The sequence below is a fragment of the Mugil cephalus genome, chromosome 4, assembly GCF_022458985.1.
Source record: "Mugil cephalus isolate CIBA_MC_2020 chromosome 4, CIBA_Mcephalus_1.1, whole genome shotgun sequence".
In the NCBI taxonomy this organism is placed as follows: domain Eukaryota; kingdom Metazoa; phylum Chordata; class Actinopteri; order Mugiliformes; family Mugilidae; genus Mugil; species Mugil cephalus.
In genome coordinates this window covers 22313781-22333095 of record NC_061773.1, presented here as the reverse complement: position 1 = coordinate 22333095, position 19315 = coordinate 22313781, and the positions used below count along the sequence as shown (strand labels likewise).

Here is a 19315-nt window from a genome sequence, read left to right as displayed (position 1 = left end):
GGACGTTTTGAGTGATTTAAGGACAGCGCGTCTCATACACTCACATAGTCGCTCATATTGTCCTTCTGAGACAAATTTTCTGATATTAGGTTATATCAATAAAACTGTCAGGGAGCCGCTATGACTTTTGTTCACTTTCATGACAGTCAATTGCCTGAATGTGATGTGAATAAAATATTGTATTACAAAGCGAGTTTGTATGTGGAGCAAGCTTGGATAAACATAACTTAGATGTTCATATATGTGCATTAAATTGAGTCTTTTATGTTTACACAGTAACATAATTTGAGAGGTGGCAAATATATAAAACAGCAATAACAATTTTGTTGTCGGACCACCCAGTTCTTTCTCTGCATTTCTCTGTAATCCCAGTCGGGTGGTACCAAACTCATCTTCCAATTAGGATATTTTATGGTAATATGTTAATTTGACTCTGTAGAATAATCACTAGTCTTGTCGTTGCCATAATCTCCATTTCAATTTCAGTCAAGAGTTCTTTTTCTCATAGTTTTTTTTATGAGACACTAGTGAGGATAAGCCATAGTAGATGAGATGAGATTTTCTATGTGACAGAAAGCTGTGAGCCAGACTCAGTTTAAGAGTCAAGTAATAATCCACGTACAAGACAAACAAATGAAACAGTAACAATGGCAAAAACAAATCAGACCCTCTTTCAGTAGTAGCACATTTTCCACTCTGTCTTTACCACAGTGCACAAACTGTCCACAGAATGTCAAGATTTACAGAAACCGTGATCTCTCTGACCTTGGTGTATGTATGTGGCTTTCTGTGTCAACAGCAACCAGCATATCGAGACTTTGACTGGATAAATAAAGGTTAACGTATCTTATCTTCCCCTGCTTTAGCTTTGAGCTTCAACAGTCCATGGTGCAGGAGCAGTTGGCCAGACTGGCCCAGAGGGAGAGGGAGGTTGTAACAGCCGCGGGCCTGGATGAGATGACCCCTGCCGTCATCATTGAGAAGGGGAAGGCCCATGAAGCGCAAGACAAGGCCATGAGACTGGTGAGCGATGCTTTCTCTGCAAATACGTTTCACCTACACGGAGCACCGGAGCTGGGATTGGTCCACTTGGTAGTAAGGTGTTTCCTCTTTAGTACGTCCGGCTGCTCCTCCATCTCCACAATTTTCGAATTCATTGTTTTGGATCTGAGGAGTTTCGGAGATAGAAACATTTGTATGGCTCGTCTTCGGCGAAATTTCGGTGAAAGTTGCCGTTGTTTAAAGTGAAGCAGGAAGTAGAATCAAAAACAAATGGCTCACACCAGCGATGGCTATGTTTAGTTTAGTTTATTTGGATCCCCACTAGCTTATTACTTTAGGCATCAGCTATTCTTCCTGGGGTCCACACAAAAAAAAATAAAATATAAAATAAAATCACAAGCAATCCATACTTAAAGTGTAATACAGCTCTGAAATAACAGTCTACATCATACTGAATCATATCCAAAAAAAGAAAATAATAATAATAATAAAAAAAACATAGACCAACTATAATCCACAATCACTCAAATATATTTTAAGGCGTTTTTTTTTAAAAAAATTCTACTCTTGATCTCTGTTATTGTGACAGGTAAGCTGTTCCAAACTGACATAGCTCTGTCTGAGTAGGTTAATGCATCTCGGTCCTGCAGTATTATAAAAGAGCCTCAAAACTTGGCATCAGTTTAATCACATTCATATTCTCTTATGCAGACGTATCTTCAGAAAGTGAGTTTCAAAAGTTAAAAACATGTTTATCTTAGACATAATTCACTGCTTTCTTATCAATTTATGTCATTTATTTACCTCTGACAGGTTGAGTTCTTCACTTAAAGGACCGTTGTTGAATGCATTTATGTCATATAAAAATCATACTTCTTATATATATATAAATATATATATATATATACACCAAATTTTATCAAACAGACCAATGAGGCAATGATCTGAACTCAATGACACCTTTGATCACATACAGGTTGTATTTTTTGGCAAGATTGATAAATAGCCTTCGACTTGTGACAAACAGCACCCTCTGCTGTTCAGACTGTAAATGTCACTTCTACACTGAGGCTAATATCATGTGTAACTCCTGTGTCTCTTCTGCAGACAGAGGTCAGTCATGATGGCAAAACATATTTACGTACAAACAGATCATCAACACTGCTCAGTCTAACCTTATAGTAGTGCATTTCATTGTCCATGAGTAGTCCAACAGGAAAGAAAAGTGAATGAACTTTATTTCAGTTGTTCAAGATTCTTAGTTTTGTAGGTTGTTACAGCAATTGTGTCGAGCCTTCAAGTCTCACTGAAGACATGAATGTGATGGTGGCGTTTCAGTATATGTACTTTATTAGAGCAACATCCATAGCAGAAAACACCTTCCTTTCTGCAACACTAAATAGTCTGAATCCCCCTGGCTTTCAGCCGTAGTCTGGCTTTTAAAGCACAGTGTGACTGTGTCGTCTTCATGTAGACTCTGTGACATTTCTGCTTTCTCAGGCATCATAGAGATGCAGATCCCGAGAGTCAGAACTGATAAAGGGCAAAAAAAGGCTTTTAAATTTTCTGGCCCCGTCCACCTGGAATGATGTGCAGAAGGACTTGAAATTGACACGACTTGTATCTCTGGGGGAATTCAAGACAATTATAAAAGACAGAGAAATACGTTCAATTGGATCTTGTAATCCAATTGCCTTCTGTAATCATGTCATCCCACTCTTGTTTTTTCTGTAGCGTGTGTCTTGTATTTTATTTGTGCTCTGTTTTCTGTGCTGTGTCTTGGCCAGGTCACTCTTGAAAAAGAGGTTTTGAGTTTTACCTGGTCATAAAGATAATGAGTAAATCAACTGTTCTGTACGTAGTAATCAAACATTTTCACGGAAAATTAGAAAATGACTGTGTCACAAAAGCACATTCCCGTTTGTGTGTGCCTGCATATTAGTTTATTTTCTATACGTGTGTGTGTGTGTGTTAACCTTGGAGAGGGACTTTGTTCTGTTAGTGGCCTGTATAGTGATGAGCGATGATCTGTTGCTTATCGTTAGGGAGCTGTTCTCTCCGTGCTGCCTTCACTCGCTTTGCTTTGATAAAACTAAACAATGTGGATTTCCTACCACCCTTCCCTCTCTCTGTCTTTCTCCTCTCCAATTGATTCGTCCGGCAGTGTCTTTTCCGTGTGCCAGCCGGCTGTAATGAATACTGAATGAAGCTGCTGGCTTAGCATACACTGATACGGGCTCCAAGCATTTAATAATGTTGCCTCGCAATGAGAAACTGAACACTCTTCCCTCAAAGCCTTGTTTTCTACTTTTTCTGTCATGACAAGTCAATACAGCGTGTCAGTGTGTGTGTGTGTTTACACCGGCTACGGGTGCAAAGTAGAATTTAATCTGTTTGTATAAATGAGGGGAGAGTTATTTCGAGTATATTTTATTTGCTTCCAGGGCGCCTAGGCAAGTAATTTGATTTTATAAATTCCCAGGTCTGGAAAAGTATGGAAAATGAAAACTAGTGTATGGAAAAAAATGTTGAATAATGGATTGATGTTTTTTTTTTTAACTAAAATGTTTGTGTGAGAGCACACGGTAGGCTAAGAGCACATAAACAGCTGATGACCACACACTTCCTGAGCGAGCCTTTCTTAATGTCTGCTATTTGTTTAATTTATGATTTATTAATTTATTTTTGTATTTGACTTAATTTAGTTACTTGTTAAAAAGTATTTGAGTTGATGTTTAAGAATCTCAGTGAGCCTAAGTCCTTTTTAACATCCGGTTGTTCAGATGTTCATGTGCCACTTTTCAGAAAAATCATGAATTTATCCTTAACTTATCTGTATGAGTTACATTAACTAGCTATAATCTATTATTTGGTGACATAGCTCCATATATATTCAGAACAATTAGCGTCTGAAATTTTGAAATTTCAAATGTGTAGGAACCCTGTGCTTCTTCTGGGTGATGATAGAAATGAGAGCGTGAGCAGTTCGGAGAGACGCTTGCCTGTCTATTCTCACCTGTCCGTCTTTCTCCGTCTCACCTCTGGCTCTCAACACGTTCATTAATTTACAGCTTGATTTCTGCCCTAAAATGTGGCTCATGCTTAATTAACCTAAAATCAGATTATCACATTGTTGTTGTACTGCTTTCGCCTTTTGAGGAGATTCAAAGAACCCGTGAATAAAAGTTAAAAACTCCTCCGGTAACAAACGCTCAGCAGGGGGGCTTCCCCGTCTTGCGAGCGTTTTCCATCGACCTTGCATCCACGGGCAACAACACAGCTGGAGGCTTAGATTACACACTTCCCCGGCTCCCTTGTTTACCTTTCCGCCCCACTTTGAATAGTTCGGGAGCCGCTTCAATTCTCTCAGGAGAAATCACACACGCGGACGGTTATAATACACAAACACACTGTATATAAAGCGATCACCCCTTCCCGGTTTATTTCCCAACGTGCGCTCCTGGCTCGCCAGCGTGCCGACTGTGTGCGACCGTGGGGGTGAGAAAGAGGAAGCGGAGGAGGCGAGAAGGCAATACCTGTCGAGGAGCTGAGCTGCTCCCCGCGCTGCTGCCTCAGGCTGCCTGTCACAAACGCTCACAGTAGCCATTTACCCCTGCCTCAGCACCGACCGCCAACTCTGGGCCTGCGTGTGTGTGTGTGTTTATCTGCCCCTGCATCTGTCATTGCATAATGCATGTGTGTGTGTTAAACTGGCTCTGTCCATTTGCATCAGAGGAATGTCTGTGTGTGTGTGTGTGTGTGTTGTTTAGATGTGTCTGCTCGCAAGGTTCATTCACAGTTCAGTCAATGCTATGTTGTCATGTTTAAAAGTTTTTTTTTTTTGCATTGGGGTATATTTTAACCTGTTAATTCCATCTACATATAAGGAATATACACTCACCGGCCACTTTATTAGGTACACCTTGCTAGTAAAAGGTTGGACCCTCTTTTGCCTTCAGAACTGCCTTAATTCTTCGTGGCATACTTTCAACAAGGTGCTCAGAGATTTTAGTCCATATTGACACGATGGCATCACGCAGTTGCTGCAGATTTGTCGGCTGCACATCTGCGAAGCAAATCTTCCGTTCCAGTACATTCCAGAGCTGCTCTATTGGATTAAGATCTGGTGACTTGGAGTACAGTGAACTCATTGTCACATTCAAGGAACCAGTTTGAGATGATATGAGCTTTGTGACATGGTGCATTATCCTGCTGGAAGTAGCCGTCAGTAGATGGTCCACTGTGGTCATAAAGGGATGGACATGGTCAGCAACAATACTCAGGTAGGCTGTGGCATTTAAACCATGCTCAGTTTGTACTAAGAAAATATCCCCCACAAGTTGTCTTGATCACCTCTACATGCCCTAAATGCATTGAATTTCAGCCATGTGATTGGCTGATTAGCTATTTGTGTTAACAGGCAATTGAACAGGTGTACCTAATGAAGTGGCAAGTGAGTGTATGTCGATCAAAAGTTGCACTTGATTGCACGTCTACGAAAGCCAACGGCCAATTAGGACATCCCTGCATAAGAGGAAATAACTGCCAGCAGGTGGTGGAAGTTTTTATTTGTCTCTTTGCAAACCAGGAATTTAGAAAAGCTAGAAACATTGGACAGAGCTGATGAATCATGCTGTTTAGTTGTCTACAGTATCTTCATTCCAGATGGCCGCGCCATCATGGAAATATTCTCGTTCGGGAATTATCACATGAGATGAAGATAAAAACGAGAAATTCTGTGTGTGCCTCCCTGACTTTGTTGTTAGCTTATTTTCCTTTCTTCCTTCTCTCTTATCGTGCTCTGATTCACTAAACTAAACCAGCCAGAACTGAGTACGTTCTCAGTCATTCAGGGGTGTGACTGGAGCCAACTGTTGGCCATTAATGGCCCGGCCCGGCCTGGCGGTGCCCACCGGTGCCAAAATGTATCTTTTCTCTCTCAGAGGTGCTGTTGAGATGGAGGGCTGCTCTTTGTGTTTCACGGTTATTGGTCATGTGGGGCCATTTTAATTGCTAGCTCACTTATGTTGAGAAGCTTTGTGTTTTCAGAGAGTGCTGCTGAAATCAGGGTAAATAGCACTGACATCAAGTTAGTTTTAGGTTATTTCAGTTATGATAAATGTAGCTAAATAAAAGATGCTAATGCTAAGAGAGAAGTGACGTTAGCCACACAATAATGTAGCGTCAACGTGGATGTTAAAAGGATGACGAGGAGTTATTGCAAATACTCCCTTTATTGTTTTATTACTATTTATTGTTGGAACCGAAATAGTTACTGTTGGCTGTAACTACGCCAAAATATTAACATCCACAAACGTATCTGACAGTAACTTAAGAAGAAACTTAAGGTATGAATTCATCAAAAACTACAGCATAAATTAATATTACCTGACACTAAATGTGAACCACAACACCAGGTTTCTGTGCCTGGATTCAATTTGTTTCTTCATAATGCAGCGATCCATTCACTTTTCTTCGCGAGTAGGAGATATCTGTACAAATATACCTCTGACTACTTTTCAGATCTGCTATTACAGCTAATCTGTATGTTAAACTGTCACTTTTTGCCACTCAGTGGCCGTAACCACGGAGACTTGCTGTGACGTCACACGCACACCCTCAACACCATAGCAGACCACCTCATTTTAACTTTAACTAGTGACAATGTGCAGACGCTGCTGTTGAATCATTTGTGTTATATATACACTACCGGTCAAAAGTTTTAGAACAGTATCCTCTGGTATAGTTGGTCAGGGCTTCGTCCTACAGCGAGATAATGACCCCAAACTTTAGTCCAAGTTCTACCAGAACTACCTCAGGATAAAAACACGATGGAAAGCCTGAAAACCGCGGCCCAGTCTCCAGACTTTAACCCCATGGAGCTGGTTTGTGATGAACTGGACAGAAGAGTGAACGCTAGGAGTGACTCACATTTCTGGAAACTTCTGCAACAAAACTGGGAAGAACTCTCTGAATAATATTTTCGTTTCAGAAAGAAAGAAAGTCACATGTCGTGTTCACATGTTAAATCAGCCAATAATGGTTCCTCTGATAAGTGGAAGGTTTAGAATAGATTTTTGGGTGTATACATATTGGCTTATACGGCGCGTCGTCCTGTTTTATTCTGATCCTATATTTAACTGTTGCACCTTGAGTGAAGACACAGAAGAGATGACAAGTTACATTAACACCTAGTCTCTTCTCCTCTCCTGCCTTTCATTAGCACCTCCTGTGTTTGTTTTTTTTCTTTCCCCCTGCCTGTTCTCTCCACCTCAGAGGTGTCATTCCTCCTGCACATAAAATGTAATTAGTATGCACAGGTATCCACTGCTGAGAATCTCTCACACGCATGCAGGCTATAACAAGCATCTGCTTCAAACTATCAAATTTCAGAAACCCGGTGAGAGGGAGGGTGTGAAGAATAGACTACCTGCGCGTGGGTCACGGGTGAATGTTTGTAGTCTCGTATGTTAAAAGCTGTTTTTATCTGCTGTCCCAGAGAGGAAGAAAAAATGAAATAAAATAAAATAAGAAACAGTAAACATTACAATAACACAGCTACCGCACGTACGAGCATAACAGAAAGCAAACAGGACAAATTACATGAGCCACAACTGCAAATTTGTCTACTTTTGCAGAAACGCAGTTATTCATACAGTCCTACTGAGAGTTTCTATTGTATTATTGCATGTTAGTATTACATGTATAGATTATGAATGTCTCTGATTCTGTCGTCTTATTTCTAATCCACTCCATTCAGGAGTTTATTAACTCTGGAGGCAATTTTCATGCCAATTGTGCTGTGAAAAAGGGTTTACTTCTCTGCCTTCATGCTGCCTTCATTCTTTATAGCCTATTCACACCCTTCACTCCGACAAACTCGACAGGAAGGTCGAGTTGACTCTGCCTTCAAGTGCGTCATGCTTTCCTAATATTTTACATAAAAGAGTGTGCCTCGATTAAAGCTGTGCGACTGTAGGCTGTGACACGCTTTTTGCAAAAATATATCAGAACCCTCCTTTAACAATAAATAATGATAATCTTGAGATTTTTTTTCTCTTTTTTTTTCTTTTTTTTTTTAATTGGCTTTGCAATTTGAGCTGAAATGTGTGAGAAGAGGCGATGCACCCATTTGGTCACTCCTGATGTCCCTCTTGCACCTCCTCCTTCCTTTAACACCCTCGGCAGACTGTTAAATATATATTTAAGGAGCAGAGCTGGTAGCTCTTCCATTTTATATGTCACTGTCGGGCTGTGTTAACAGGAAAATTAAGCTTTAAGTACGATATCTTCAGCGTTTGAGGCCTTTTATTTATGGGGCTGTTTGTCGTCGGAAACACAGGACACTTTGTCACATATTACTAGTGGTTGCATTTATTATTGATACACAATTCACTGTTATTTGGAACCCAAAGTGCCACTAGATGGCACTGTTGAAGCAGGTTTGGCTCGCCGGGCCCTTTAAAGGCAGGATGAATGCTTGCTCTGCACAGCAACATGTGCTTCTGGGCAACATGTTCTTCCACCATTTATTCCTCCTCTTCCGTCTCTCATCTTTTTTTTTGTATCTGCCTTTGTGTGTGCGCGCGCGCGTATTTGTGCGCGTGCGCTTGTGTGAGTGATAACTCAGAGTGAAGCATTTGACACTGTCCAAAAGAAAGATGATGAAAACCAGGGTGAAAAGCCCAGCATTCATTAGAGTCAGACCTGAGATGACAAACACTCAGACCACAGCAGTTGATGCCACACATGTTAACAGCATTGCCCAGCTGCTGGGTAGAAACGCTGAAAAATGACACTTGACAAGGGTGCAAATGTTGTGCTTTGCGCTGAATATGTGGCCTTTCGGTTACAAGATGTTCTCGCTAAGCAGCAAGCTCGCCTCTGCCGCCTTAAAAAAAACGTCTGATCACTGGTTCTAATTCAGGTCGCTGAATTGTTGTTTTAGCTTCTGTTTCTCTCGCGCTTATTGATTTTTTTTTTTTTTAACGTTTTAATTGAGTGTTCCCTTTATCTCAGAGTTCACATACTGTGCTGGCATTCTTAGAAAATATTCATCTTCAGTTTCCGTCAGCAGTGAACCAGCCTGTGGCTACGTTATTCTGTCAATTCCGGTCCCATCAGTTTGCTTTAGTGTCTGCGTTCCAGTGCCAGATGTGTTAGTTCAGTGGTATTTTAATCACGTTTCATTTTTCATTTTAACCAAGATGACAATTTACGTCTCAAATAAGCACATGCAGAGCTTTTTCACAGCAGACACTTAAGCACAGGTGTAGAGCCCTTAATGGAACCGAGCCATCATTATTACACCTGTTCTTTCCCTTCGGTGTGCACGTCTGCCGTGAAAGAGGGGGCTCTGCTGGTTTCCGTCAAATAATAGGGCAACGTTTTTGAGCAGATAGACACAAATGGCGCTGCAACAAGACTAAGGCCTGGGTCATAGTTGACGCGAGCTACGCATTGGTCGCCATGATGCACCGATGCATTAAAAAAATGTGCAGCCAGATTTTTCAATACGCGACGCAGGTAATACAATCCGTCACCGAGGGAGGCGCTAATGCATGTAATGAGCTTTTATTACACAAAAGAAGAAGACTGTTGGAAGCATAACGTGAGAGGCAGAGAAACTATGCGAGCTTGTACGGGTGCGTCCACTTCACATCCCTACTCTCTTACGAGATTGACGCAGAGAATGCGTTAAATTCTGTAGGGCACATAAACAGCAAGGCGGCGAGTAGGTGGAAGTCAAACTTATCTCTCACTTATTTATAAATAAATAAAGATGAGTCGCAATAAAATAGTGAGCTCATATTTAGGAGATTTTTTTTTATATATTTTTGCAACCTCAAAGCTTAAGGGATAATAATATCTCAATAAACGGCCCTGTTGCTGCCCCCTGGTGTGTGAGCACTGTATTGGATTTTGCTTATGTCCCTTACGTCTTGCGTCCACTGTTTACACCAGGGGTGTCAAACTAATTTTAGTTCAGGGGCCACATACAGCCCAATTTAACCTCAAGGGGGCCGGGCCACTTGCCCAATAGCTTATTACCTGGTAAATAATGACAACTTCAAATGTTTCCCTTTTCTTTAGTGCAAAAAAGTACAGCTACAAGTAATGAACAATTATGAAATTTCTTATTTTGTCAAAAATTGTCAGGTAATATCTTCAGTGTAATTCCACGGGCCAGATTGGACCCTCTGGCGGGCCGGTTTTGGCCCCCGGGCCTTATGTTTGACACCCCTGGTTTACACTATTAGTGGACGTGCGTCGCTCATCTAACGTCGCATCATCGCGTTGACTATGAACCAGGCCCAAGGTTCTCATTCTTTGAGGTTGTATGTGGTTGCAAGTATAAACCCCAAGTAAAAAAAAAAAAATCTTCAAATCTACCAACATCGTCTTTCTCTCTTGACGTGGGAGAGGGCTTTCAAGTCTTTGTCGCCAATGTATGACGGTAGGCAGTGGCTCAGGCAGAAGAGAACACGGCAGCATTGGCCAGAGATGAGACAGGAGAGTAGAATAGTAATAGATTCAGATGTTTCATTGTGACTACCGGCTGACTAGATAGTAAGCCCTGCTTGTTAGCAACAGACAGAAAGAGGAGGATGAAAAGAGAATGAGTGAGAGGGGAGAACAAATAGATCAATAAAAAAATAATTAACTGAAAAACAAGTTGAGGTTTGTCAGTGAGCGAGAGAGGTGTACAAATTGCCGTGGTGTCGGCTCCTGAGTCTGCGGGTGTGACGCACTGTGAAGGAGCACATACGCACGCGCGGATGTAAACGCCGAATTTAATTCTCATATAAACCGACTGAGTATAAAATACAACAGCCACTCAGACACATTCACACGCGGATAAACCACTTGTTATCAGCTGGCGTAATCACAGACTTGACATCTTTTCTGCATGTTAAAGCAGCTAAGCCCTTTGTGCACGCTCACACACACACGCGCGCTCACACACGTACAGCACTTCCCCATCGTCTCGAGCAGCGGTAATTGCTGACGAGCAGCGTGCACACCGCCGGATGAGGAGATTTTGATCGGTGCACAGCAGTGAGCTAGCGCCTCGCACAAATCCTGGCGGTTCAAAGGACAAATGTGTAGGAGTGGAATACCTCTCCCGTCAGAGAGCAGTTGTGATGCAACGAGACAGCTGGACAAGACTTATTATCCTGAGGAAAAGTAATGTTTCCAGGATGATTGCCTTCATAGGAGAGCAGAATGATTCATGTCGCAACAATCAAAGCAGGAGTCAAAGGTTTCTGAATTACCAAGATTTCTCATCCATTAGGCAAATTGTGAGTCTGTTATTGAAAATAAAGACTGCGGCGTTATGTCACTGCCGTGTGCCACAGCCTCCTTTAAGATTATTTTTGAACAATTTTTTTTTTCACACTCGCATCTCATCAATGTTGCCACAGAAAAAGTAATCCGACTACTGATTTCTCCTTTTAATTGAGTTACTTTATTGATTACTTGATTTTAAAAGTAACTAAGATTGCAAGTTACTTTACTCATTACATTCAGCAGCATCTCCTGCTAAGAATGACAGCCGGTTTTGCCAAAAGTGCATTTTCATATTAATTAAAATGCACTATATATATTATATTATATAATATTGTTGTATTTAGCTGACTCAAACTCAAAAAATAGTAGCGGTATTTCCAGCTCGTTAACGCTCATCTCGCTCCTCTCTCCATTGTTGTGTGTCATCCTCATGTAGTCACATATGTCACCCCTCGAGACGTAAAAAAGAAATCAAATATATATCCTTTTATTCAGGAAAATGGGAAAATAGTAAGGCAGAGTGACTTGGATAAGTAACTTTAATGTAATAACTGGTTTGGAAATAGTAAAACGTTAGACTGCGGGTTACTAAAAAAAGTGGTAACATTATATTACTGGCATCACTGCATCTCATCTTTACCAAGGTAGAACTTCAGAGATGTACACGGCCCTATAGGGGCTGATTAGTCGAACTCACTGCTCTGCCATGACACTGAGCAGGAAGTCGACAATAACAACATGGACGTCTCCTAGAAGACAGGTGAGCAGCCCAGTGGGTCGTTGCAGGAAACCAGCAGTGGTTCATCAAGTGTGTGTGTGGAAATACATCACTTAAGACAGGGGTCTTCAAAGTTAGCGCAGCTGGTTAGAGCTTGGTGCTGATAACCACGGGTTTGTTTTCCGCAGTTTCCCCATTGTGGGACAGACCACCCTGCAGTACCTCCACGGATGCCCAAGGGGTCAAGGACCCCCTGTTGAAGACCTGTCACTTAAGATGAAGCCCTTTCTACCGTGACATGCCGGTTCTAAAATACAACAAATGTACTACTACAATTCACACTCATCTGAAAAGGCATCCGCTAACGTTAGCAGAGGACCAGTCCAACACTGAACAACCAATGCAAAATTGAGCCAGTGCAATGTTGTTGAAACAAATATGTATCAGCCATATCGCCTTTGATCGCCATCTAATGGCAGTCAACAAGACAAACACCAATGCACACCTGATAAAACTTTGCATTCCCAGAGATGCCCGGTAAATTTACAATCTTGTATTTGCCGGTAAACGTTATCATCTACTGAAACAGATTTCACAGATTCTACAGACTTTGTTTCACTGTGTGTTGAACCTATCAAAGAAAATGTCTAAAATATTTGTTGAGCTACTTGTGTTGCAAGCGAATAGAGAAGACAGAAGATTCCTATGGGAACTGTTTCTCATCACTGTGCTACCCCGTCTTTCGATCTCCTCTCCATCAAAGCCTGTGTCTCTTACTCAGATGACATCACTCTTTCTGCATCCCCTCTCTCTCTCTCTCTCCTCTCTCTCTCTCTGCTATCTGTCTCTGTGACAGTCTGGGGTGGCAAAGCAGGCGATTATGAAGTGTTAATTCATTTAACCTCCCTCGGCTATGTGACTAAAACACACATTTAATGAGCAAACAGCTAGACTAACCAATTCATGCCATTGGTATCTCTACTGTACCGCGTGCGCATGCGTATTTTGTGTTTGTGGGGCTTCTCTTGCGAGTGTGTGAAGGTGTGCACGTCGCCCACAGGTGTTAGTGTGATGATTCATGCATATGTATGTGCTCTGTTCTCCCGACATGGGGTTGTGCATTTGGAGTGGCTGTGTTAATAACCCTCCGACTCTGACGCAGGCTCCCTCAAAAGCCTCCGTTTGCCGGTAGGTGTTGCATTGGCAAACGATAACGAAAAACTGACGGCAGTGTGTCGAGATGAAAGCATTAACAACTTCAAGCAGAAGTTAGAAAGAGTGCTGTGATATTGTGTAGGTCACTTTGTGCAGTACTGAAGGGGGGAAAAATATATTCTCTACCATATACAGTGTTTCCCCACCGTTATATTGAGGGAAGTCTGGTATTTGTAGTATAATGGTGCACATGCAAAATACATGGGGGCCAATTCTGATAGATAATACAAATACAAATGGCCTTGAGTTTGTGAGTCATAGGATGATTATTAATGAATCACTAATTAATGAAGTGACACTCTGACTTTTCTTTAGACTCAAAACTGGACAACGAAGAATTTTTTAATATACATTATTGGCTCTTGTCTGTCCTAAAATACAATAAATGTGCTGCTGCAATTCACACTCATGAAAAGGCATCTGCTAATGTTAGCGGGGGACCAATGCAACATTGAATAACCAATGCAACATTTAACCAAGCATTGGCACTGACCAATTAAGAGTTAGGAAGGGAAAAAAAGTTGTACCAAATGATTTTAACGCTGCCACACATGTTCTCACTGTACTCGTTCCCAGTGAGATGTGACAGGAAGAACGCTCTCAGTGATTTAGCTCTTATTCTCTGCTCTCTGCCTGTATTTGTGTCTTTCTCCCTTTCTCTCCACCTCTTTCTCCCTAATTAAAAAGCCAAATCAGGAGTTAAATTGTGCAAACTGTCTGCCAGTGACATTCTCCAGCCTAATCCTCATTTTAGCCCGCTTTCCTCATCTCTCTCCCTCTCTCTCTCTCTCTTTCCTCTCCTGATTCCAAGTATAAAACCACACCAAAATCTTTTCTCCCCAAACACATAGATTTATTCAAATGTGCCATTTGCATAATTCAGTATTTACATAATTGATTTTCAAGGAAGCGTTTCTCACCATGTGAGGTGGTATTGGAGACCAAAAGGTCTCATCCTGTCATGCATGCGTACATGCACGCACACACTAACACACACACACACACACACAACACACACACACACACACACACACACACACACACACACACACACACACACACACAGTCTTAGTGAAGTGTCTCTGCCTCTGTTTTTCTGTTTGCTGCTCCCACAGAGACATAGACCCTCGCACCATGTTGCCAGACCGTTGAAATTGCAAGTCTAAATCAAGCATGAAGCGTTGCCAAGCTGGTGCATCTGGTGACCCTCGTGCTACACCCAGCAAACATAATTCAACTAAGCATAGATAATCACACGTATTGAGATCCATTGAACAGGTGTAGTTGTATATAAAGGACATCATACGTTTCACTTTGCTGATAAACTCACCTGTAAAGGCTCTCGCCTGTAAAGTTGATGTAAGATGTTTCTAGCTCTGGATGGCATGAATTGAATCTGTGGAACTCCAATTTGTTGTCATAAAATTTAATTTAATTTATCTCAAAATGCAATATTGTTTCAGTATGGTACACATGTTCAGACAGTGAAAAGCGGCATACACCGAACGGGCCACAACAAGTAAATAACATTGGTCGCCTTGTGACAATGCAATGTTCTTAGGCATATACCAGGGGCCCCCATCCCATGGCAACAACACTCCTTGATGGATGCAGGATGCAGCCTGACACAGACACACACACAAAAACAGTTTAGGAACAGTACAAGCTGTTGACCTGGTCTTCAAATTTACTAGATTCCAAACTGATCAAGTATCTATGGGAAGATCCACAGAGGAACCTTCCAACCAATATGACAAAAAGACCCCCACTAACTACTTTCTGTTGACAACTACTTTGGAGGCACAATGGAGACCTGCACAGTATCAGAAATAGCATAATGTTATGCCTGTTTGGAGTAAAAATAGTTGTGTAAAAAAATAAAAAATAAAGAGAGCTTTAGTTCAAACTGTGGTTCCTTTCTGACTCTTTCTGAATCCTAATAGGAATAAAGCCGGCGTATATACCTTGGGCTTTGAAGTGAGCTTGGTTGTTGGCTGTTAAATTGTTGATGTGAACCTCGGTGCGTCTACTGGCTACTGTTAAATTATGTCTCAATAGTCATTTTTACAGGCATTGGTTGTGTGTGGTTGTCATAGTAACCTGTAGCGTAATCTACCCACACAGAAGTTTATTTGCGATTTCTGTCTTCTGGGGCGGCCCAGTAAACTTTGTGTTACTTTCACACTACATGAAGTAGCCTAATCTAGGTGAAAAAAAATAAATAAATAAATAAAAAATCCTGGGGAATGAGCTTCGGTCTAATAGGAACACTATCCTGGCTCAGCTTTTGCTAGCTCAGTTGATCCAGACTGGTCATCAGGGAACTCACAGCCACAAAAACAATGAGTGGATGTACCTGAAATGCTATTCTCTGCACCGGCCCATGGACTGCAGCAAACAGCCTGTGTGTGTGTGTGTGTGTGTGTGTGTGTTTGTCTGCATCTGTATCTCTATCACAACAATCCCCTTCACCTCTCTCCTAAAGTCTGTCATCTATGGAAATGGGACCTCCACACTCCTGTGAGCGCTCTGTTGGGGTCCACATATACACACACTCTCGTACACACTCGGGCACAGATTCATTTTAGGGGCTGCCACTGAAGAGCGGGGAGGTTAAACAGATGGCATCGGCTGTATCCGTTACACAGATTAAGCAACGCGCACGCACGCACACACACAAACATGTATTCTGCAGCAACTGGCTCTGTGAGTTCACCTCATTTAACTGAATGCTGTTTTTATGAGGCATGGCAACATTAGAGCCACCTACTGCTCTAATCTATCCCTTTCTGTTCTGTGTCTAATACCAGACTGGGAGCACTCGGCAGCAGAGGCAAGACACAGTATGTCCGTCTTAAAATCCTTTGGCTGTAGTGTGACATGTAGTATATGTTGTCAAATATAATTTTATGGCTACACTGAAGACTTATACCAGTCTGTAAATGATCACATAAATGCAGATATAAGCGGATAGCCCTCAGTTCTGGCTAGCCCTACTGAGAGGTGTTGTAAAGGCAGTAAACATACACACATGCTGTGTAACATAACTGCCTTTTAAATATTATTGTGCAGACTAAAACTTAACACTTTGAAACTGTGTATTTTCAGCTTTTCAGCTGCGACCACTATTGCAATGGCCATGCAACGGCTTGGTTGGACTGCAGAAATATTATTCATTTATATTTTTACTACGGCTGCGTTAATGCAGATTAATCCATCATCATGATTAATCTGATTGAAAATTTTAACGCAGTTAACCCATTTGCAGTGGCAACGCATTTCAGACAGTTTGTCCAAGCAGAGTTACCGTCGCACATACGCAAATGGGCAGTTCATCCGGTATTGACAGGCAGCAGAACCAGCAGATAAATATGGAAGTCACTGAACAGCAGAAATTTGAGTACAAAAAACCAAGACGGAACAGTCGTCCGACATGAAGTATCACGCACACTCTGCAGAAAGCTGTTTTCTTTTCACCGGAACACTTTCAGATTAAAACGCCGTATTAACGCGAGCAAACTTTAGTTGAGGGTTCTGCTAGCGCTTCGCCCAATGAGCCAAACTGCATGAAGACGTGCTCGTTAGGTTAAAACCAGCTGTAGCTTTGAGCGTGAGTCTCTGTCTCTTGACCCTGCGATAGGCCCGTGACCTGTCTCGCCCAGTGACAGCTGGCTCCAGCCCCCTTGCGACCGCACAGGCCCTAACTTTGACAAGCGATAACAGAGAATGAATGAGTGAATTTTATAACATGAATACCATCTTCTCCTTTTCTTTCTTATCTGTTTTCTTAATGAGAATCGAGGTGCTTCATCACTTTCAAGACAGTGAGGAATAATGAGGAATATAGGTCGCCATGGGTGTGGGGTGTGGCTACCAGTGGCACCAATGCGGAGAGCAGAGAATAGATTTTTTTTTTTTTTATACTTCATTACCTTGGAAAACTACATGTTACTTCGTCACAGAAAACAGTCTGGGAAATGTTAGATGTATTACGAGACTGTTAGGAGCCAAAATTACATCCCATACGACATCAGACATCTGGCAAATCGGGTTTTATAACTCACAAGTAATCCTCAGCCTAACACGGTGCAGCTTTGATTACTCCGTAACACGTTGTTCTAACTATGTTCCCTCTTGTTCCTCTTTCCAATTCACATGTCTCCTACAGTTATCGCTTTCTCTTTTCTGCATGTTCTCCCGTTCCGCGCGTAATTTCTGGCTGTCCCTTTCCTTTTATTCATCTCGCCCCACCTCCCTTCTTCACGACCATTATATACTTGTTTTTTTTTTTTTTTTTTTCTGCTCTGCTGTGCTTTTCCCATACCCTCTAGTGTCTCACTAACCCCGGTTCCTTCTCTCTCTCCTAGCCAGCAGATTTGGATGCCTGGGTAAGCAACACTACCATTGCCAGAGCCGGCTTTTTTAACTTTTCACGCTCTTCCTCCCTCCCTCCCTCCCTCCCTCCCTTTCCTCTCTCTCTCTCTCTCTCTCTCTCTCTCTCTCTCTCTCTCTCTCTCTCTCTCTCTCTCTCTCTCTCTCTCTCTCTCTCTGTGCTCTATTCAAATGTCATGTTTTCATTGTGCGTTAAAGCGAGGCTGCGAGTGTGCTGCCGCCACCATTCCACACAACAACACTTTGGGAGGTATTCAGCTAGAAAATTACACATCATCTGTGCTGCCGGCAGAGGTGATTTTACACACAAACACACACATCCCTTAAGCATCAAACAGCTTCTGTAGAAAGAAAAACCGCAGTGAGCACAATATAGGAATTTGCAGATGTGCTCTTCGGGGATGCTCGCGTCTGCGGAGTAAGGATAAGATTAGATTGGACTACAATACATGTAATGTCAATCACTGTGTGTCTGCGAGCTTCTATCCACCGTATCAGCAAAGAGCACAGGAGATCAGTAAATCAGACAAGAAAGATGTTATTCTACCTGATCTATATCACTCGCACTAATGCACTGGGTGCAGTAATCAGTCATGACTATGCCATGGTATGGTGTGTGTGTATGTGCCTTTTCATGATACACACTTTCTTTCTCCTCCAGTGCTACATAAATCCAGGCCCTATTTCCACCACACACTCCTTCCTCATTCGCAGCGAGTTTTTCATTGTGTTCATGCACCATATCGTGTTCATGCTGCTGTAGCACAGCTTCACTCATTACCCACATTGCTTAGAAATAATATGTGTTCATGAGTGCCCGTCATGAGCGCTAATTGACAATCAGGCTCACATATGTCGACCTATACAGATTACATGAGTGCATGCTAGAAAGAATTCAACCTTCCCCCGCAAACCATCCGCATAGAAGTATCTATTTATAATGTGATGCAATTCTGCCATCACACGCAATTCGGATTTTACAGCTGTTGTTGAGGGTTCCTCTTTGATGTGCCGCACACTCTTCGCAGCGTGACCAAATCTTTGACGAATGCGTGTAAAAGACCAAAATCCCCAACTAACCCCCAAGGTTGTTTGTGCAACGGTACAGTTCAGCTCAATGCCATTGAAGTTCAAACCGGTTTGTTCATTTCAGCCGGTTTGGATGCATGGTCCTGAAAATAGAGCTGGTGTCGGCTGACGTGAATCTGTACATGCAAAAAGAAAAAAAAAAAAGATTTCTTCTGTGTTCCTGGAGAACATTTCTGTTGTGACAGTTATTTATGTTGTGACTGGATTTGAAATGAGGCGGATCGCTAATGCTCAGCGATGCTGAGCACAGTGAAGAAGAATCACGGCACTGAAGTGTGCTTGAAAGCCAGCTGCACCAAAGTATTTACAGTCAGGTGCTTCATGCCATCACACTGCTTCCTTTCTTTGCTTTACGCACGTATTCTTGTACTGTTGCTTTGTATCTGCAGCTCTGCTAAAGCTCCTCCTTACTCCTCTGTCTTTATTCACGATTTATTTTAATTCATTCATTTGCAAAAAAAAATGTATTTTCCTTAATCCATTTCAAACTATTTATATTAAACCGCTGAAGGGTTTTCATTGCAGAAGTTGCATTAACTCCTCCAGATTCTTCCCTTAAAAGTGCATGTTCTGTCTCTAGCTCCGAGCCGAACTGGCAACTTGTTT

General features: G+C 41.9%; 1 protein-coding gene across 2 annotated transcripts in view; it reads left to right on the top strand.

The window, feature by feature from the left end:
• Positions 1-19315, top strand: part of LOC125007015 (MICOS complex subunit mic25a-like) — a 58263-nt gene that overhangs the window by 4399 nt on the left and 34549 nt on the right. The window contains exons 4-5 of one of the 2 annotated variants that reach the window (XM_047583567.1): positions 867-1023; positions 17596-17616. In XM_047583567.1, the coding sequence (XP_047439523.1) occupies positions 867-1023; positions 17596-17616 (178 nt within the window). The remainder of the gene's footprint in view (positions 1-866; positions 1024-17595; positions 17617-19315) is intronic. The other variant, XM_047583569.1, reaches the window with a different exon arrangement.